The sequence below is a fragment of the Mustelus asterias genome, chromosome 8 (genome assembly GCF_964213995.1).
Source record: "Mustelus asterias chromosome 8, sMusAst1.hap1.1, whole genome shotgun sequence".
Classification (NCBI taxonomy): Eukaryota; Metazoa; Chordata; class Chondrichthyes; order Carcharhiniformes; family Triakidae; genus Mustelus; species Mustelus asterias.
This window is the reverse complement of record NC_135808.1, coordinates 104,612,669-104,632,640: the sequence shown is the minus strand read 5'-3', so window position 1 is coordinate 104,632,640 and position 19,972 is coordinate 104,612,669. Positions and strand designations below refer to the sequence as shown.

Sequence of the window (19,972 nt, the reverse complement as noted above, 5' to 3'; positions counted from 1 at the left end):
CAGTTATGCCAGTGGGTCTAATGTTTGTAGTTCAACCTTTGGATGCATGCCTCAATAAACCATTCAAAAGACCAAATGGAATAGGTGGATGATTGATGGAGGAAAAAAATCTGCACAAGGAGTGGAAATATGCTCCACTGTGTGTTGTTTCATTATCAAATTGTGGGATGCTACCAAGTGTCATTGGCTCATTCAAAAAATCTAGTACAATGGATGAAGAGGAAGTTGATTTATTGTGGAGGAACGATTCTTTTATTCATTTATGGGATGTGGGCGTCGCAAGACCAGCATTTACTGCCCATCCCTAGTTGCCCTTGAGGTGGTGAGGAGCTGCCTTCTTGAACCAGTCCCTGAGGTATAGGTACACCCACAGTGCTATTAGGGAGTTCCAGGATTTTTATCCAGTGACAGTAAAAGAATGGCAAGTCAGGAATGGTGAGTGAGTTGGAGGGGAACCTCCAGTGGTGGTGTTCCCAGGTATCTGCAATTCTTGTCCTTCCAGCTGGTAGTGGTCATGAGTTTGGAAGGTGCTGCTGAAGGAACCTTGGTGAGTTCCTGCAGTGCATCTTGTAGATGGTACACACAGCTGCCATTGTTCGTCGGTGGTGGAACGATTGAATGTTTGTCGAAGGAGTAGCAATCAAACGGGCTGCTTTGTCCTGCATGGTGTCAAGCTTCATGAGTATTGTTGGTGCTGCACTCATCCAGGCAAGTCAAGAGTATTTTAATATGCTCCTGACTTGCGCCTTGTAGACAGGCTTTGGGAGTCAGGCGAGTTACTCACCACAGGATTCCTCACCTTCGACCTGCTCTGGTAGCCACAGTAGTTATATAGCTAGTCTAGTTCAGTTTCTGGCCAATGGTAACCCCCAGGATGTTGATAGTGGATGAACTTGGCAATGGTAATGTCATTGAATGTCAAGAGGCAAAGGTTAGATCCTCCCTTGTTGGAGATGGTCATTGTCTGGCACTTGTCAGCCTAAGCCTGCATAGTGTCCAGGTCTTGCTGCATTTGGTTGGGCCTAGGACATTACTCCAAGGAACTAATGCAGTCATGTCCTGGAGCTGAGATGTTTGACCTCCAGTCACCACAATCATCTTCTTTTGTGCCAGGTATGACTCCCACCGGCTGATGGTTTTCCCCAATTCCCATTGACTCCAGTTTTGCTAGGGCCCTTTGATACCATATTTGATCAAATGTTGATGTCAAGGACAGTCACTCTCACCTCACCTTTGGCATTCAGCTCTTTTGTCCATGTTGGAATCAATGGTAAACAATGGGTGGGATTTTCTGATCCCGCCTGCCACCGGGATCATCCGAACCTACTGACAGTCAATAGACTTTAATCTCCAGCAGCAGATCCTGCTATGGAAAATCCCGGCCAATGAACTTGGCGGTTCTAAAACACTTAGTGGTTAAAGGTAATTAATTCAATAAACCATGCTGCATTAATTTAATATGAATTAGTTTTTTTTTTACATCTCACCCACACCGGCTGTTCACATTTTCTACTTGACAAACAAGTTTGCTCATGTTCTTTGAAACCTCCAAAAATCCTTCCAAGATCAACTTATACGTTGCGATCGACAGTGCTATAAAAATGTTATTGGCGCAAGTTGCTTTCCTTTTCGTATGTTATAATAGATTGATTTCACAGGTTCATCCGATGTGAGGAATGGCATGGATAAAATCACAGTTAACCAAGTATCCATAGGTCGCAATGGATAACTAATTTTGACAAAATTTAAACCACACAAGATTTTCAAACCGTTAGGCATAATTATAAAGTTAAAACATCATAATCTTTCCATTAAATCACAGATTCCCCATTGCAAACATTACTATAATATGCAACATATGAAAGTTCTTGTACTATAGCACCTTCCAGTGGCAAGATTCAAACTTTCTCTCTGCCCAACACCAAATTGTTAGCTATGGAATTTATTATTCATCGGTTACAATTCTTTGGGAAATAAAACTGATAACTACAATGTAAAATAACACTAATTCAGAGCAAAAACAACCTAGCAAGAAATCACTTAAACAATAAAATTCAGATTAGCAAAATGTTCATTCTGCACCGTTCAAGGAAATCTAGCTCTATCAGCATCCCCTGCCGCAGCCACCTCACCCTACCAACCTCGCAGACTGATCCAGCTTCTCTACTGTAGAGCAAGGTGTTGGAGCAGAGACAACAATCATTACTACCATACGGGTGAGAGCAGCAACGTGCTAACAAAGGTGTGTAACTATAAACCTTTCTAGATAAAAATAAAAAAAACTCTATTTGCATGTTCTTTCCATGTCTCTGTGGGTTTCCTCCGAGTGCTCCGGTTTCCTCCCACAGTCCAAAGATGTGCAGGTTAGGTAGTTTATTAGCCATGGTAAAATGCATTGAGTTACGGGGGATAGGGCAGAGGGGATGCCCTTTCGGAGAGTTGGTGCAGACTCGATGGGACGGATGGCCATTTTCTGCACTGTAAGGATTCTCTGATTTATGATGTACTTCAACAAAAGTGGGAGTAAGGAAACAAATGCAAGATTTTTTGAAAATCCTTTCCAAAATAAAAAAAACACGAAGATGAATTTCCAGTTTCATTATGCCAAATATTACACATTTAATATGCATGATCCTCTATTTACACTTCCTTATTGGTCTGCCTCTGAGTTGTATGATGCATTAACAAATAGCTGATCGCTTTACAGTTTTATACAAAAACACATGAATCCCTTATTGAAATATTAGTAATCAATATTATCTTTTTTTAGTGAAAACACATTCAAACAAATAATTCCATGAAAATGGAAACTGTACACCCTGGTAATGATTGGAGCAGCTCCACAACTGCTAGCTTTTAGTCCAGGCCTCAACAGGAATGTTCAACAGCTGGTTCTTAACATTGCTGCTGGCAATTTTTGTAGACAGAGGTTAACACGTCATTTTTCCCACCTGTGGAACTGCTGCCCTGACTCTAATGTCATTGCCTGGAACCGTGTTCATTGTGTGTTTAAATTTAGACACCTAGTTAACCAATACTTGTCAAGGCTGGATTCTTGGTGGATATACTTTGAATTTCTTTTATAGTCCCAAAAACCATAAAGTCAATTTAATGAGAAATCGGTTCTAGTTAGTTATCTGTAAAACATGAAACAAGCAGATCTCCTGCATTGCTCTCACTGAGTCTAAGGAAGTGCTATTGTATTCCACATGTTGCATATGTTATGATTACTGGTCGATTAAATAATTCAAACTTCATTTTTATTACATAGAATTATAACACTGTGATATCAGATTTGAAAATTATGGTTGTGTGCCAATTTGTACAATACGTATTATTCATTAAAGCAAACATGAATATATACATTAACGACAACAGTACTAATTGCAGATGTCCTTAGCAACCCAATGTTGATCAGATCCAGGATCTGGCCAATACTCTCAGGTCCCAGGAACATCCTGAGCAAGGCAGAACAATTCCGTTTTCTGGGGAATATAAGGTTAGGACAAGATCACCCTACACTATGCCTGAGCTCCACCCATTCACCACCATCCTCTCCCCATCATCATCCCCCTCCCCTATATTGTTTCCCCATCACCTCCCTATCCCAACAGTTACTTTATTCTGTGCACCTCAGCACTTCTTTCTCCCAAGCAGATTAAAATATTCTACAAGCACAGTGGCTGCTTTTAAATTGTTGGTTTCCAAAAAAAAAAGGGGCACTTGGTCAGGAGAGGTAAAGCAAACAAAGGCATTGGGAATACCAGGAATTAGTGATAAGCAGGTGAGCAAAACAAAACAAGACATAAATGACAAGATGTCATGGACATAAGACAAAGGGAGTAAAGGATTGTGCTAAAGACGAAGGCAGATGTTAATAGCGTCATAAAAAGCATGCTGAGGGATGCAGTAAAGCTCAGGGCAGCCACTGCAGAAGCACAATGGGGGAAAGTCAATGTCTAAGACCTTTCAACCATAGTTAACTGAGGGGAGGGGAATTATATTCTACCCCTCGGACTGTATGACTTGCATTGAATGTATACAGTGAACATTATTACATGGATTGAAGCACTTCAGAGGAGGGCTACCTGATTTATGTAGACAAGTTAAATAGCTTTGTATCACGTGTAATGATCATTTTGAAATGGTTGTAATGTTTCTTTGACTGAAGCACCTCAAGAGTACAACATGCTGTATGTAGAAAACCTGAATGTTATTGCACTTTGTGATAGTCACTTTAAAATGTTCATAATGTTAAGGTATTTTACAAATAAAGTACATCTTTTGCAAAAAAAGAGCAGAATGTGTTAATAGCTGAACAAGGGTCAGTTCTTTCTGAATTCCAAACACAAGAACAAGTTACAGTCTAGCCGGCCCTTGGTTTGGTTGGGCAGTAGGGGGAAAGAGAGGAGAAGGAGGAGGGGTGGGCGGGTTGGAAGAAAAATCTAAATGAAGGACAGAGTTCACGATCTGAAGTTGTTGAATTCAATGTCAAATCTGGAAGACTGCATTGGGCTTGTGGAACATTGAGCAGGCTGAAGATGGAAACGTGAGCATGACAGGGAAATGATGAATTGCAACTTCAACTGACAGGAATGTAGGTCAGAGTCATGTTTGCAGACTGAGCCAAGATGTTCCACAAAGCGGTCAGCCAGACTCTATGCCTGTCCCATAACATTTCTACCTCTCTTCAATTCTGAGGAAGAGTCATATGGACTCAAAATGTTAACTCTGTTTCTCTCTCCAAATGCTGCCAGACCTGTTGAGTTTTTGCAGCATTTCCTGTTTTATTACAGGAATCCCATTTATGCTTTAAGTTTAAGCACTTTTACAAGATTAAATGTAATTATATATCGTTTATTCTGGAAACAAATGTGGGAGGTTAGTAGCCTCTTGAAAACCAAGTATGGAAGAGTTAATGCAATGGAAAAACATGACGGAACTAGTGTGTTAGGTAGAGTGACTAACATTATAAACTTGATAAAAATGTTACAAAAAGTGCTACAGAACAAGTGCACAAGGTGTGTATAGAATTCCATCCAGTATTGCCCTGAACATAATTACATATCTAATTGGGAATTCTAGCACCAACTTCAAATAATCGTGAGGCACCACAAACAATTTTTAAAAAATCCTTTATTCTCTGTTGATATTTTCTTCACTACAATAAATGTTTGCAATTTCTTTTGAACACTTCCTTGTAGCCGGACACAGCATATAACCACACTTTTCATTCTTCACGATCAAAAAATGTAATATGCGAGTGGTCTTCACTCAGTGATAGTTTCAATGCCCTGTACCAAAGAGAACAAAACCCTACAAAGAAAGTATAATTATACAAATATTAAAAGCACTGTGATCCTTTTCATGACTAAATGTGCCTCATTAGTGAAGTTTTGGGTTAGTTAGGGTATAACTTCAACAGGAAATGGCTTAGCAGTTTTTGTTTCATATGATGGACACTGCATTTGTTACTTCCTAACCACTGCCACATAATTTATCAGCAGTGCTCGTTGCTCCTGATTTCCTGGAGTTTTGGTGGTCTTTTCTGAATAAAATGTAGGAGCATAGCTGCTATGTGGTGAAAGATCCGTTTAACCACATTTTGTCCACTTCCTAGCCTTTCATACCAGTTCAGGGTTTCTTCAATTTCTTTACTGAAGAACAGCTTGATGCAGATTCTCTTCGCTTCCTCTGTAAAATCAAAAATCAGGATGTAAGATAGCATGTTTCAAACCATTTGCAAGGTCAGTGACATCTCCAGATTAACTCTGGAAATTTAGATAGCAGCTAGAAATTTGTGATCTTAAAAACAGCAGCAAGTAAAACGGCTACAATACTATACAAATCACTATTTTCTACAAAAGCTGAAGATCTCCTTTCAACACTGACATGTTGAACAACAAAGGCATGGGCGAATTGGATTGTTGGTGTGGATCAAACAATGAAGGTGAGAATGTGACTATGGACTTAAATGATAATTAAAGGAAATCTCAATTCAAGTGCCGATTCATCTGGGATGCATGACAGTTATCGTGAGCTTGTTTGCATTTCATCTAGAGTATCACATCTGCTGACACCTTAAACAGTCAAAAAGATCACTCACTGCACTGTTGCAATTAATATTTCTCCCTAGAAGGATTTTATTTCATGACCTTAGCCTACTTGGAAATGCTAGTGACTGCACCATATACTGCAAGATTTCAGTATTTGAGTAACAAGATGAGCCCTCACAACATGGATTTTTGCTGCTGATTTCACCATACAGCATAGCTTCCCAGCTTTTAAAGCTTTCCCAGAAAACAGAGGGAAAAAATAGATTAGGAGAAAAAATAATTATAGAAACAGATAGAGTTTCAACAAGTATATGAAAAGGAAAAGAGCTGCTGAAGTAAAAGTTGGTCCCTTAGAGGACGAGACTGGGAAATAATACGACATTCAACAAATACTTTATACCTTCCTTCACAATAGGGGACACAAAACATCCCAATAATAGTAGAAAGAAAGATCGGGGGGGGTCAAAAGGGATGGAAACATTTGACACATTTATCATTAAAGAAATATTAGGCAAACTAATGCGATTAAAGGTTAACAAATCCCATGGATCTGATGTCCATTATCTCAGAAGAAGTGACTGCAGATAGTGGATGCAAGGGTTGTAATTTTTTTTTTTAATTCCCTTGGTTCTAGAAAAATCCGAGGTGATTAGAACATTGCAAATGTAATGCACCTATTCAAGAAAAGAGGAAGGCAAAGAGCAAAAAATGATAGGTCAGTTAGCCTCAAGAGTTTAGAAAAAAACTCTAGGCACGAGAAGGCTCGTCTGATAGATGCTGAGGCTATGTTTCCCCTCATGGGGAATCTTGAAATAGGGGACACTGTTTCAGAATAGGGGAGAGGAGGATGATTTTCTTTTCTCAGGGTAGTGGACGTTTGGAATTCTCTGCCCCATGGAGACTGAGTCATTGAATATAAAGGTTGAGATACACAGATTTTTCAACTATAGGAGAGTCAAAAGTTATGGGGAACTGGCACAAAAGTAGAGCTGAGGCGAAGATCAGATCAATCACGATTTTATTGTACGGTGGAGCAGTGTCAAGTGTAGCCTACTCCTGCTCCTATTTCATATGTTCTTACAACCAAATACTGGACATCAGACAAGTAGTGTGCTGAGTCAGATGCAATGCAGGGGTTGGGAGAGGTGGTGGTGAGGTAGATTGGAGTGTCACCAGTGTACATTGGAATTTAATGTTGTATTCTCCAATGATGTTGTTGAGAGGCTTGTGGGACTCTAGAGGCAACAATGTGGGAGTAAGAGAAAAAGAAGCCATTGATGAAGGTTTTCTGGTTATGACAGGTTAGTACAGTAAGAAGTCTCACAACACCAGGTTAAAGTCCAACAGGTTTATTTGGTAGCAAATACCATAAGCAATGCTCCGAAAGCTTATGGTATTTGCTACCAAATAAACCTGTTGGACTTTAACCTGGTGTTGTGAGACTTCTTACTGTGCTTACCCCAGTCCAACGCCGGCATCTCCACATTATGACAGGTTAGACAGGGATATAACCAGGCAAGGCCAGTCCCACTCAGTTGGATAACGTAAAAGAGGATAATGGCCAACTGTGCCAAAGACTACAGACAGGTTAGGAAGGATGAGGAAGAGTAGTTTACCATGGACAGACACACAGGATGGCATTTGTAATTTTGATTTTAGTGCTGTGGAAGCGGCAGAAATCTGATACTGAGATTCAACATGCGGTTGCAGGAGCGATGGGCATGAACATGGAAGGTGCTAACACCTTCAAGGACTTTGGGTAAGGGAGAAACATTGGAGATGGGACTATAGTTTGAAAGGGTGGGGTTTTTTGATTTTTTAATCTTCATGCACCTCTCGAAGACCTCACTAGTCTGTCAGACATCCTCTAATCAGCAATCTGATAATGGTGAGTTTAAACTCGCAGAGTTCTCATTTTCCTGGTCAGACAGTGGTACAGTTGGGATGGAACAACTTGGTGATTTCTACTTGTACCATTCTCAATGTAGGTAACATGTTAAGCACTGCCTCCATCGGTTACCATCCCCTTTCTCCCATCCATAAAGAAAGCCCAATTGTGAATGTACAGATATTGATCCAAGCTCAGCAGATCCTTCCTTCTGGGCCACACCAATCCAAATCAATTCTCCAGCCATTCACAAAGAGGAGTAAAGTCCTAAATATGGCATTTCAAAATGCTGCAAAAGCACCTTCAGTTCTCAAACAGTTAAGGAATTACCATGCTACCACGATTAGGTTAATTCTTGTGTTTTCAAAGTACTAGCAAAATTACATTTTTGTGGGGGGGAAAGAAGGTAATGTTAAAAACAATTTTAAAAGCACTCTAAAATGGTTGTACAGTGAATTGGTTTGACCTTCAGTCTTATTCTAATCTAATGCCATCCTCATTGTTTAATCAGCCAGTAAAGGTCAGAACTGTATTTAACATTTTAACTATTTTGTACACCATAGAAAATGCCCTGCAGGAAACCTCCATTCCCAAATTTTCAAAAGTGACATTCTGTCAGATTTTATGCTGATTGATAAAAAAAAGTGCATCATAGTGATCCATTAATATTCTTTAACTATATCAAAAGATATAACTTTGAAACTTTATATTTGAATCAGATGTAATGTGCACTCCCAACCAGTCTCATTGCACATATGGTTTCACTAGAGGAGGAGGAGGTGTCCAAATCATGAAATATAACAGGGCAATTTTGAGAAAACACATATGACTGTTTTGCATTGGTTGCAAACTAATTAGAGGAAATCTTCTCAGTGCACTTTGCAAAGATTACCAACAAACACAGAACATATTAAATGTCTTGCTACACAGTAATTCTGATCCAGTACTGGTTCTCTTCGATGAACCACATAAGATGGAGTTAAGTTGAATTTGACACTTTTGAAAATAGTTAGCAAAAGTGACAGACAAGGAACAGAAGTTACTCCATTCTGTGGTGAACAACAGTTGGCAATAGCAGAAGTTGTTACAGCTGGTGAAAGGAATGCAATCTTTCTGAAAAGGTCTGGTCTTTTCAGCTTTTAAAATTTATATTTCCCTCCAAATAAATGCTTGCATTTTCTGTAATCTCTGGGTGCTTTAACACCCGCATGTTATCTGCCAACACCATTGTTAAGTGTACAATTAATTAGCAACTCGGACTTAATTTTTGGCTTTCACTCTGAACCTTCTCAAGATCTTAAAGCCCTCCTGTATAACAAATTACAAACACAAACTTGTTAACACTCCACAGAACAGCTCATTGAAGCAGGACAGCATACTGAATCAATGCTAGTTTTTGAACCTTTTCTATGGCAGCACATGTCAACTTAGAAAATTGACAAAAGCTAGCGAAATGCTTCAAAGAAAGCCGAAAGCTCAAAAACAGATCTGAATTTGTTCTTTCAGTCACGTAAAGACACAAAGTGCACTGGAGACACAGTTGTGCAGTTATATTCATCAATCACTTTTATTGTAAAGGGGCAGCAGTGTCGTTTTAAGAATGGTGAGACATAAAATGACTGAAGGTGATTAAGAAATGAAGGTACAAATTGGTTTCATGAAAGGATCTTTGGGCACAATCCTTGTAAAATTTAGATTTTGTCACATTATGTGCTACACTTTTCAGCATTGTGAAGTATACTTTAATTCCACCTTTTAAGTAAAAAAAATTGAATCTCTAGGTGGGTTAGGGATACTACAAGTACGAAAAAGCATTTGAAAGGCCCAATGCAACTTGACAGGATCCAAGTTCTCTTCATTAGAAGATAGCATCCTAAGCTGCATTTTGGGAATTACAGTCCATCCGAGTGACAATGATGCAGTCAAGGAGTTATCATCCAATACCTAGTCGAATTCATTCATTCAGGCAAGCCAAAGATACATAACACAAGCTCAAAGAATACAGGGGAGCTCAGGTTCAGGTGACCGAGCAGGATGCAAGGCGATGTCGAAGAATATTTTTGGAGATGCTTCTCGCACAAAATGGCTAATTTCATGGATAAGTTGTTTCATTCAACATCCAGAATTTCTTTTTTAAACAAATGCTGTAATTGTTATTTTTAAGCTGCGTAGAGTTGTATTTGTAGGAAAACAAAAGGTATTCCACTGGCTGTTGATCGAACCTTTCCTCCCTATGTAGGAAATGGAAGTCATGTTTTACTGGTTCCTATTTAGTTAATAGAACATTTAACAAAAGAGGCATAGTTAGTTTAATAGACAATCACAAAACATAAATTTTGTGATGCCCTGCGCACTATCCTATGACAGCCGATAATTTTTGTTTATCAAATACTGGAGTAACCAGAAAATGACCAGCACAAAGGCAACTTTAACAATTTCTAAAATGTCAGTTAGGTTAGACGCATTGACCCGAACAGGCGGTGACTAGGGGAATTTCACAGTAACTTCATTGCCTTGTTAATGTAAGCCTTACTTGTGACTAATAAATAAACTATAAGTTCAACGAAGACTAAACATGATTTCTACACCCTGAAATTTCCAATTGATTGTGCCTGTTATTCCCCCGCACACAATTCACCCAAAATCAGCAATGCCAGAGCAAAAGATTACAAAACATGAGTTTCTCAAATCTTCTGCATGAGTTTTAAAACCACCACACCAGTAGCAGGCTCCATAAACTGGCCACATCCCCAAGGTGAATTAATCACCATTGGGAGTTTCTGCAAATGTGCTCATTTGCAGGCCTTTGAGAAGGTTCCAGAAATTAAGCTGGATCTTTGGGGAACAAGGACATTAATAGGTATTTTTTGATTGATTTCTTTCTAATTTACTAGCAAACTGGCTACTGTACCTCAATCCAACTAGAATATAGCTTTTTTTTAAATGTAATTTTCAGTCAGTCAAAATAGTTTTATTCACAAATGATGTGTTTATTTTTCTGTGATAGACCTATTTTAAGCTATTGCCACTTTTAAATAGATAAAAAAAATTTAAAACAGAAATTTAATAAAAGCCTTATGTTTTATAATGCAGTCTGATTGTGGTTGTGGTAGTGGCAGATTTTGCATTTGGTGACATGGAAATGGATTTGAGTAGAATCTTGGGAGGGGAAGGGGCGGTGGGGGAGGAAGAAAAAACACTTTTCAAACCGAGCACAATTTTGATTGCATTCCTCATTAGAAGTACCAATTGAGTACAAATCAGAAACTCTACCCTTACATACCTGAAATTCTAGGGCCACCAAATATGTCCTGCACATATTTGTTAGGACACACACAAACAGAATTAAGATTGTTACTAGGGAGTGGTGAGGCTGATGAAGGTGGAAACCAAGGAGTCTCTTTAATGTCTAGTTAGCAACTAATGTTCAACTTTTGCTCCTTGCACTCAAAAACCATATTACAACATTCCATGGCAATTCAGTTATCCAGACATTTAGAATCACCCAAGTTTCATTTTGTGCCGCATAATTGTCTACTCACTCTCAGGAAGCAATATGCAAACTCTATCACACTCTACCAGGGATACTGGGCATTTAAGTTTTGTTCATGAATAGTAATGATCTTTTTGCTAAAATTTCTACTTTTTAAAAATCATATTTTAGCAAAATTTACAACTTAAACTGAGCTCCCGTTCTTTGCACTTTGGCACCACATGAGAACATATTACAAGTTATGTTATTCAGGCTTCAATTGTTACCTTGCTTTTCTTTTTGGCGTGGGAACATAGGAACAGGAGTGAGCCATTCAATCCATCAAGTCTGATTTGCTGTTCAGTTAAATCATGGTTAATCTGTACCTCAGCTCCCTACCTTTGCTCCACATTCCACAATCCCTTTCCCTAATAAATAAAATCTATTAAACACCAATCTTGAAAATTTCAACTGACTCAGAATCCAGTATGGATTCTGTTTGGAGGAGAGAATTTCACATTTCCACGACCCTGTGTATGAAAATCTGCTGCCTGATTTTACTCCTGAATGGCCTAGCTCTAATTTTAATATATTTTGAGTTCCACCACTGGAGGCATCAGTTTTTCTTTATCTATTGAATCATTTTATCTTTTTAAATACTCAAGTAAATCACCTCTAAACATCTAAGTTCAAGGAAATAACAGACCAAGTTTATGCAACCTATCCTTATAACTTAATTGTTTAAGCCCAGGTATTATTCTTGTACGTAACTGATTTGAGTAGAGGGGTAGTAAGGTCTTGCTTCGATTGTATAGGCTTGGTTAGACTGCACCTGGAGTACTGTGTGCAGTTTTGGTCCCCTTACCTCAAAGGATATTATTGCTATAGAGGGAGTGCAACAAATGTTCACCAGTCTATTTCCAGGGATGGCAGGACAGTCTTACGATGAGAAATTGGGCAAACTGAGCCTGTGTTCTCTTGAGTTTTGCAGAACAAGAGGTGTTCACATTGAAACCTACAAAATACATAAAGAGACAGGGTAGATGCAGGTAAGGTGTTTCCCTTGGTTGGGAAGTTTAGAACTAGGGGACAATGTCAAAAAAGGGGGATGCCACTTAGAACCAAGATGAGAAGTTTCATTACACAAGAGGGTTTCAAATCTTTGGAAACCGTACCCCAGAGGGCTGTGGAGGCTCTGTCATTGAGTATGTTTAAGGTAGAGATTGATAGATTTCTGATTTACAATAATGCAAAAGGTTAGGAGAAATGATGAGTGTAAAATACATTGAATTGTCTGAGCAAGCTCAATGGCCTCCTGTCTGTATGTTCATGTTGGAACAAACTGGTATCAGCTAAGTAAATTTGCCATTTGTAGCACAACCACCTCATGGTATCAAGCATTTTCATGAGTCTTAAGTGCAGTAGTAGTGATTGTTCTGAAGTAACTTATTGGTTTTTTGACACGGCATGATAGCTCTGGTCTATTCACAGGATAGATCTTCCTTTGTCTAACACCTGGTTAGTAAATATTGATCAGACATTGCTGAAATTGAACAAAATACTGTGCAGCAGATATTTGTGAAGAATGGTAACTCATGACTGAAAAGACAGATTGTCAATAATAATATGCATTAACATTAAAAACTGTGTTCAAATATTTATCATAATTACACAAATCACATTTGTATAAACAGAATGTATAACACCTTTTAGATATAGTTTTATAAAGATCTTACCTAAAGATGGACCTAACAATGCACTTGAGTTAGAAATCCTGATTTAATAAAATTAAAGTATTAGAGTATTCATGTATTGCAATTTCTAATTTCTGTAAGAATCATTACTTGCCAGTACAAATCAAAAATTTGCTGGATATTTCCAATCAGTGCTTACCGAGTTTGGTGTGAGAGGTGCAGCTCCAACAACATCAATGAATTGATCTTTTCCTTCCCCCTTAATTTCTTCAGAACTGGTTCCCACAGTTCCCATTTGTCCATCAATGCTAAAACCTTCTGATGCCAAGCTGTTTGTCCCCGCTTTTGCCAATGCCTCGTATCGATGCCGTAGCATCTGAAGCTCATATTCACAATTGGCATAAGCCTGCTTCAGTTCATACAACAGCACCAGATCACTGCGAAGTTCGTTGAACATGTGTACAATCTCTTCGGTGGGCATTGGATTCAAATCTGCAATTCATCAACAACCAAATTGGGTAAATATTTTCATGAACTTTAAAACAGTAACCATCCGCTTAAATACAGTTGAAGACATCAGTGAAAAGGTTGTTGTAAGACTGGAAAGAGCAGGGGAGTTTAATGCTCGATAACAAATTTACAGTACTCTTACATTGGACCTGTATCTTAATACAGATCCAGTGCAGGCAGCATTATCCCTCAGAACAGCAGCCACACCAAACTGAAAGTCATCTATAATTCCAGTATCATTTCTCCTCAGTTGACTTATCTTGAGTGTAGCAGTGCCCTTGATACATCAGCTTCTTCCCAATATAAACATTATTAAAGAATCATTAGATTTATCATTCCTCAGCAACAGTGGTCTAGCAATTACTACAGTGATGCTACGCGAGTTTGTTTTTGTATTACTGCAGTGGTTTAGTAGTCTACCTGGGCTTCCTTTAGAAGGGAAAGAAATCATCGCAGTTCCTCCAAATTTTCTAAAACTATTAAAACACTTCAGATTGAAACAGCTCAGATTATTTCAAAGGCAAAACAGAATTACACAAATATCCATGACTTGTTAAAAAGGTCCAAAGACCTGCAAGCAGTTAAGTCAAGTTGTCAGAACTTCTGTCCACCAACTAAATTGCTTACTGAATAAACCTGTCAGCACCAACTTTCTATCATTCACAACGAGCAATAGATTTTACATGTCTTCATTTCTTATAACACAACCAATAGAGTGCTGTATTTTATTAGTATGTCCATATTAACCTTTAGTGTTGAAAGCTTTGAAAAAATTACTAAATTATCTTTTTTCCCATCACATATTTTTCTCAAATCATATTCTACAATTAAAAATTATGTAATTTAGCGGCAAATAAGCCTGACCTGCAGATTAAATGCAAGAGGTCATAGTCTGAAGCATTTTAATCAAGTATATAAGCCACTTACTAGTGAAGACTCTCTTGAGATAAAAGGATGTTATCAAATTTTTAATATATTTTAGGAATTGAAGATTTATCTGTGGAACACCTCAAAGATGCAAGTGTTGCTAGTGATTGCTCTCAAGACCATATGAATAATTATTTTGTACACTGTAATTGCATAATAAACAATAGATTTTTGACTACATGATCCTGCACTCATGCTTCAAACAGTCCACAATTATTTAAAACATGCTCCTGTTCAAACATTTTCAGGACATTTCTGAACATTGAATCAGCTTTAATAAAAGATACAGGGCAACTCTGAGCCCATAATCCAGGCTAATACTTCAAAGTAATGTTGAAGGACTGCTAAATTGAAGAGGTCATGTTTTGACTGGACTTAAAATATCCCAATACAACTACTCAAAAGAAGACCAGGAAGTTCTTTCAAATGATGCATTCATTCAGTTGATGTGGGATGCTTTCTGTATGCAAATTGGCAACTGTGTTTGCCAATATGACATCTGCACCAGGAAAGCAATACATTAGTTAGGAAATGTTCTGGTATATCTTAAGGATGTGAAAAATGCTATATACACCCCAACAGAGCGATATAATCCTAATCTTACAAGATCTGCTACTTTATTAGTGTATAATTCTCTATTGCTTACATCTTTGTGACTGATTGAATTGTCAAATTATCCACAGTTTGGTGCTGTTAATCCATGGCCATTAGAAACTGAATTGACATCACTTGTGCTGGTTTGACATAGGACCCAAAAAGGAGCAGAGACAAGACTTTCACCCAATCAATCTGCAGTGAATTTAACCCAGATTCCAGATGTGAAAAGATAGTTTGCTTACCATTTTAAATTTCACCCAGGCCCTTTTCGATGTCAAAAAGATTACTGCAGCTTCAAAAGTGTTGAACATAAACAGCTCGATTTCTTATTTTTGGAAAATATCTCAAAGTGCTTTAATTTGTTTCAGTGTGTTCCTTTCCTATACATTAAAGAGTCACTGACACAATTTCCTTGGTAATATATTGTTCAAAATTCATAGTGATAGAGTGATCAATCTGCACATACTTTTATAGCAAAAGGTAATCGATAAAATAATCAGGATATCCATTTCTTTGCTTACCAACTCCTAACTCCGTCAGCATCTGTTCAATGGCTTTGATTTTTTTCTGTCCAACTGAGCTAGGCAGTTTCATCTAAATACAGAAAACAAGAGAAAGTAACAATCCAACAGCAGGTTCATTAATATTGGCTTGCTGAAATAATGAAATACATGCACTCGGGTTGTTCACCTGGCAAATAACCAGAGGTTTCCTTTGAAGTTGCTTTTTTTTCCCCATTCAAAAATATAGTTATTTTAATCCTAGCAGTTTTAAATCCAGTCCAATAATGGAGTGACTTACAGTCACAACATCAATGCATGAAGGAGGGTCAGGAAATATGATGGGTCTTTTTTTGAGAAAATATATTTCAAACCAGGTTGCATGTAGATAATCACGCATGAGTGCAAACTGATTTTTAAAAAAACTATTAATCTCTTGCCAACTATTCAGACAGATGACTAATTAAAGATTGGGATATTGGTCTTTTACTTGCTACCTTTTTGCTTTTTCCATCCTAACCCTGGTAAAACTTTGAGTAACCCACAATTTCATTTGGTTAACAAAAAGAAGCACATGGAAATGCTTTGCCCCCTGTATTTAAGTGGAGACAGTCCCTTTCAGCATACGCCAGAAATGCGTATTGGGAAATTATCACCATCATTGTAGATCCATTAAAATGAACAGATGGGGAGGAAAATTAGAGTTTCTTAATATGTTCCTAATATGCATCAGGAGTGAAGTGAAAAATATCCCATTTTGTTTTTAAATGAAGCATTTAGTTTCAGCCTTATTTCATAATCTCCCCTGCCATTGCATTTGTATTCTCCTTTGCCAAACTTTTTCAGGTTACTCTATGCATCTGTTTTTAACCAAGGGGTCAGGGAAGACCTTTGGTACTAAGAGGTACATGAGAATTGCACAAACTCTACCTTCCACTATCAGAGCAATAGTATTTCTACCAGAGAGTTAAATCTGTAAACACGACTATTTTGGTCAGCCACATGAGACTTGAACTCGTTCAATCATTTAAGAGTCAATCCAATTTCGTTTTTAATCCTTTTTCTTCTTAGTTGCAATTCAGAATGTTGCTAATTTGTGTAAATTCAGTGAATGTACTAACACAGCTAATTGGTGCAGAAGTGCATTGGAATGTATGGTTTCCTCTACTTCAACATTGAGAAAGTTATCGTCCTTGACCCTATTCCATCTAATTCCCAATGACCCATCTCAAGCTACTTTTGAAGGTTTTATGTGGCTGCTTAAGTTAATGGACCTCAACTATTGGGGTGACTTGACTCCAAGCAGAACTTTCAACCTATATTTTCTCTATTATACAAAGATCATCTATTTCTAAGACTGCAAGATGACATTAATTCCACCCTATCTCAACATAACTGATGCCGAAACCTTCATACATATCTTTGGCAAGTCCAGATTCTACTATTCTTTTCAGGATGGAGTATAATCCTCCAAGCTTCGCAAAGTTCAGTTCACCTAACACTCTTGTTGCTTGTATCTTCACACAGTCCTGATCACACAATGTTGAAGTTCTTGCTGCTTTATGTTGGCTCCTGTCTTACAACTCCTCCAATTTAAAATTCTTACCCTTGAGTTTAAATTTCTTCAAAGCCTCATTCTTACCTAGCTCCAGCTTTCTGATGATCCCACCCCCCCACTTTGCCAAGAATTTTCCATTCCCGACTCTAGCCTCTTGTACATCCCATCCTCTTTTGTCCTACCATTGGCAGCCTTCAAACCTTCAGAATTCCCCCCACAAACCATTACACCTCCCTCTCCTCATTTAGAATTCTCCTTAAAACCACCAGGTATGAAAGGATGATTTGCTAATGCACCATTAGCACCCAAAATAACTTTCAGTGGCTTAAACAGTAGAAATTGGGTGTAGGCAGTAATTGACATAATCACACAAGTATGAAAATATCATGAGGGTACAAATCAGAAAATAAAATACTCGCCAAATACCAGTACTGGTGTTAGTTAGCAATTTCCCCCTTTCAATTCAAATTTGGTTTTGAGGTAGCTTGTAATTTGAATGTCTATTAGGTACCAAATATATTAATCAGAATGTCACATGTATTAAGAATTAAATAACAGGACATATTATTAGAATATTCAGAGCACATAAGAATGCATAGTTACCATGTTAATCATACAAGGCAAGTTTTGAAATACAACAGGGCTATATGAATTATACAGTTACATTTTAACCACAATACAGACAGTCAAGACAACCATCTTCCAGCATTATTACTGAACTGAATATTCAACAAGTCCTTTGTCACAGCATTTACTGGCTACGGTTAAAATCTAATTGAATTGCACCAAACAACAAAGCCAGGACAGTTTAAAATAAACTTCGAGTTCTTTTGCTTCTTCAATATAACTGCAAAACTGCTGGTTTAGGCAACAAACAGAGAATTTGTCATTGTTATGGAACTGAAATGTCTCAAAAATATAGCTTCGAAAGAAACGAAAACAGATACACATTAAAAAGTAATCTGAAGCAGCAACATTAATGCCTTTGATTTTCAAAGCGATGACTGATTTACCATAGTCACTAACACTGCATGACATTTTACTAGTGATTCATTTTATATATTATATGTTAAAAAATACCACTGTCACTATTCATTTACATCTTTAAAAAATCCTGTTTCAGATGCGTATTCAACTTATGTAGTAAGTTAATGATTTTCCTCCACAGTTTTTAGATTCCACAGCTAGCATTATTTATACTTATACCGTTACAAATCTGAGGTTTTATAACTTTGCTATATTTTGGGACTTGAGAGTTGTAACCTTTTCCGAATTCTGCCCACAATAGGTTGGATGACATGTTAAAAATGGAAGGGAGGAGACACTGGCAGCAGCATCTGTGTTTACAATGGTTAGCCTGCCAGTTTCCAAAATCCCAGGACGATGTTAGGAATGTCAAGTTGTTAGCAGTAATGCTTTGAACTGTCTATTTACTTCCAAGATAAAAGGAGAATTGGAATCTCAACAATAGCTAATCAACATTTCTACTTGAATACATGGTCCATGTGATTCAGCTTGCCATGGGGATGGGCTTCAAAGGTGTCCTTGAAACTCTCAGATACAGGCAATCTGCCAGGATCCAAGAGAGAGGGAGCTGCTCATTTTTTAAAAGTCTGAAATGCTGGAAGATTTTTAAATCTCATGAGCCACAGTTATACTTTCCCTCTCTAAAGTGACTGCAGCAGGGAAAGAGAGCAACCAAAATGCTGTTTGGAGAAAAGTCAAATTCCATTGTACTGTTATTTTTAATTCTTTGGAATATACTTTTACAAATTTTATGATAAATGTATATTTTGAGAAAAATCTATACAGATAATGCGGTCATCTGACAATTCAAGCAGAAAGGGTCATATAATTCATTAATAATTTCTGAGCAACTTTGGTTGCTAGAACAAGTTCAAGATCAGTTCATGTATGCCAGCACTTGGGGCTGGATTAGTGAAACTCATCTACAATCATTCTTCCATGATGATTACTCTCTATCACTAGCAAAGATAATCTTTCTACAGCAAACGTGTATTTACTTTTGTGGCCCACATTTACCAATGTTATAACATGCTGGTTTGATCATTGCTAATCAAAAAAAAAGGGAAATCAAAAATTCCCTTAAATAATGAAAAAGGTCATAATTGGATAGCTTGAAAAATAAAATTTAAAGAACCTGGGAAAAATTTTAAATTCGGAACAAAAACTTTGGTTATTTAAGGCGTCCTTTTGAGAATCATTCCTCGGAATATTTGATATTTCAACTGGATGATCGTTTCTTTAAAGTCATCTCAGCAAACAAATTGCAACATGTTAACCTATAAGAGCTAATGCATTATTAAAAATACTTGAGTAATATACTCTTCATTTTGATGAAATAAATTTTGCATACAGTCCAATCTACACTCATCGGTCTTGAAGACAAATAAACTGACATGGGTGAGTTTTCAGATGAGTTTTATGTCGGTGATATAAATCATAAAATGTTGGTAATGATACAAATTAAAATACATTTTGGCTGTTGGTACTATGCAGCCTTTAATAAATTAGTCCTGCACATTATTGAGGCATGGAACAACTTTAGCTTAAATAGGAACTTTTTTTTTGTTGGATTACCAAGGCAACCATTCAGAATCACCAAAATAACATGCATTCAAGCATTGTTGGAATTGATGTAAATTATAATTTCATGACAATCAAATCCGATAATCTCATCAGCACGAAGAGAACAGACCTTTTCCCCACCTCACAACAAATCAGATGCATGGGGTTGGGGGGGGGGGGG

The 19,972-nt window shown here is 37.6% G+C and overlaps 1 protein-coding gene across 3 annotated transcripts in view; it reads right to left on the bottom strand.

The window, feature by feature from the left end:
• Nucleotides 1–5,119: 5,119 nt before the first annotated feature.
• dmap1 (DNA methyltransferase 1 associated protein 1) overlaps nt 5,120–19,972 on the bottom strand; it is a 48,762-nt gene continuing 33,909 nt past the window's right edge. For all 3 annotated transcript variants that reach the window (XM_078218660.1, XM_078218657.1, XM_078218658.1), the window contains 3 exons: nt 15,666–15,738; nt 13,310–13,602; nt 5,120–5,694 (listed from right to left, as the gene is read on the bottom strand). In XM_078218660.1, coding sequence (XP_078074786.1) covers nt 5,635–5,694; nt 13,310–13,602; nt 15,666–15,738 — 426 coding nt within the window. In that variant the 3' untranslated portion in view covers nt 5,120–5,634. The remainder of the gene's footprint in view (nt 5,695–13,309; nt 13,603–15,665; nt 15,739–19,972) is intronic.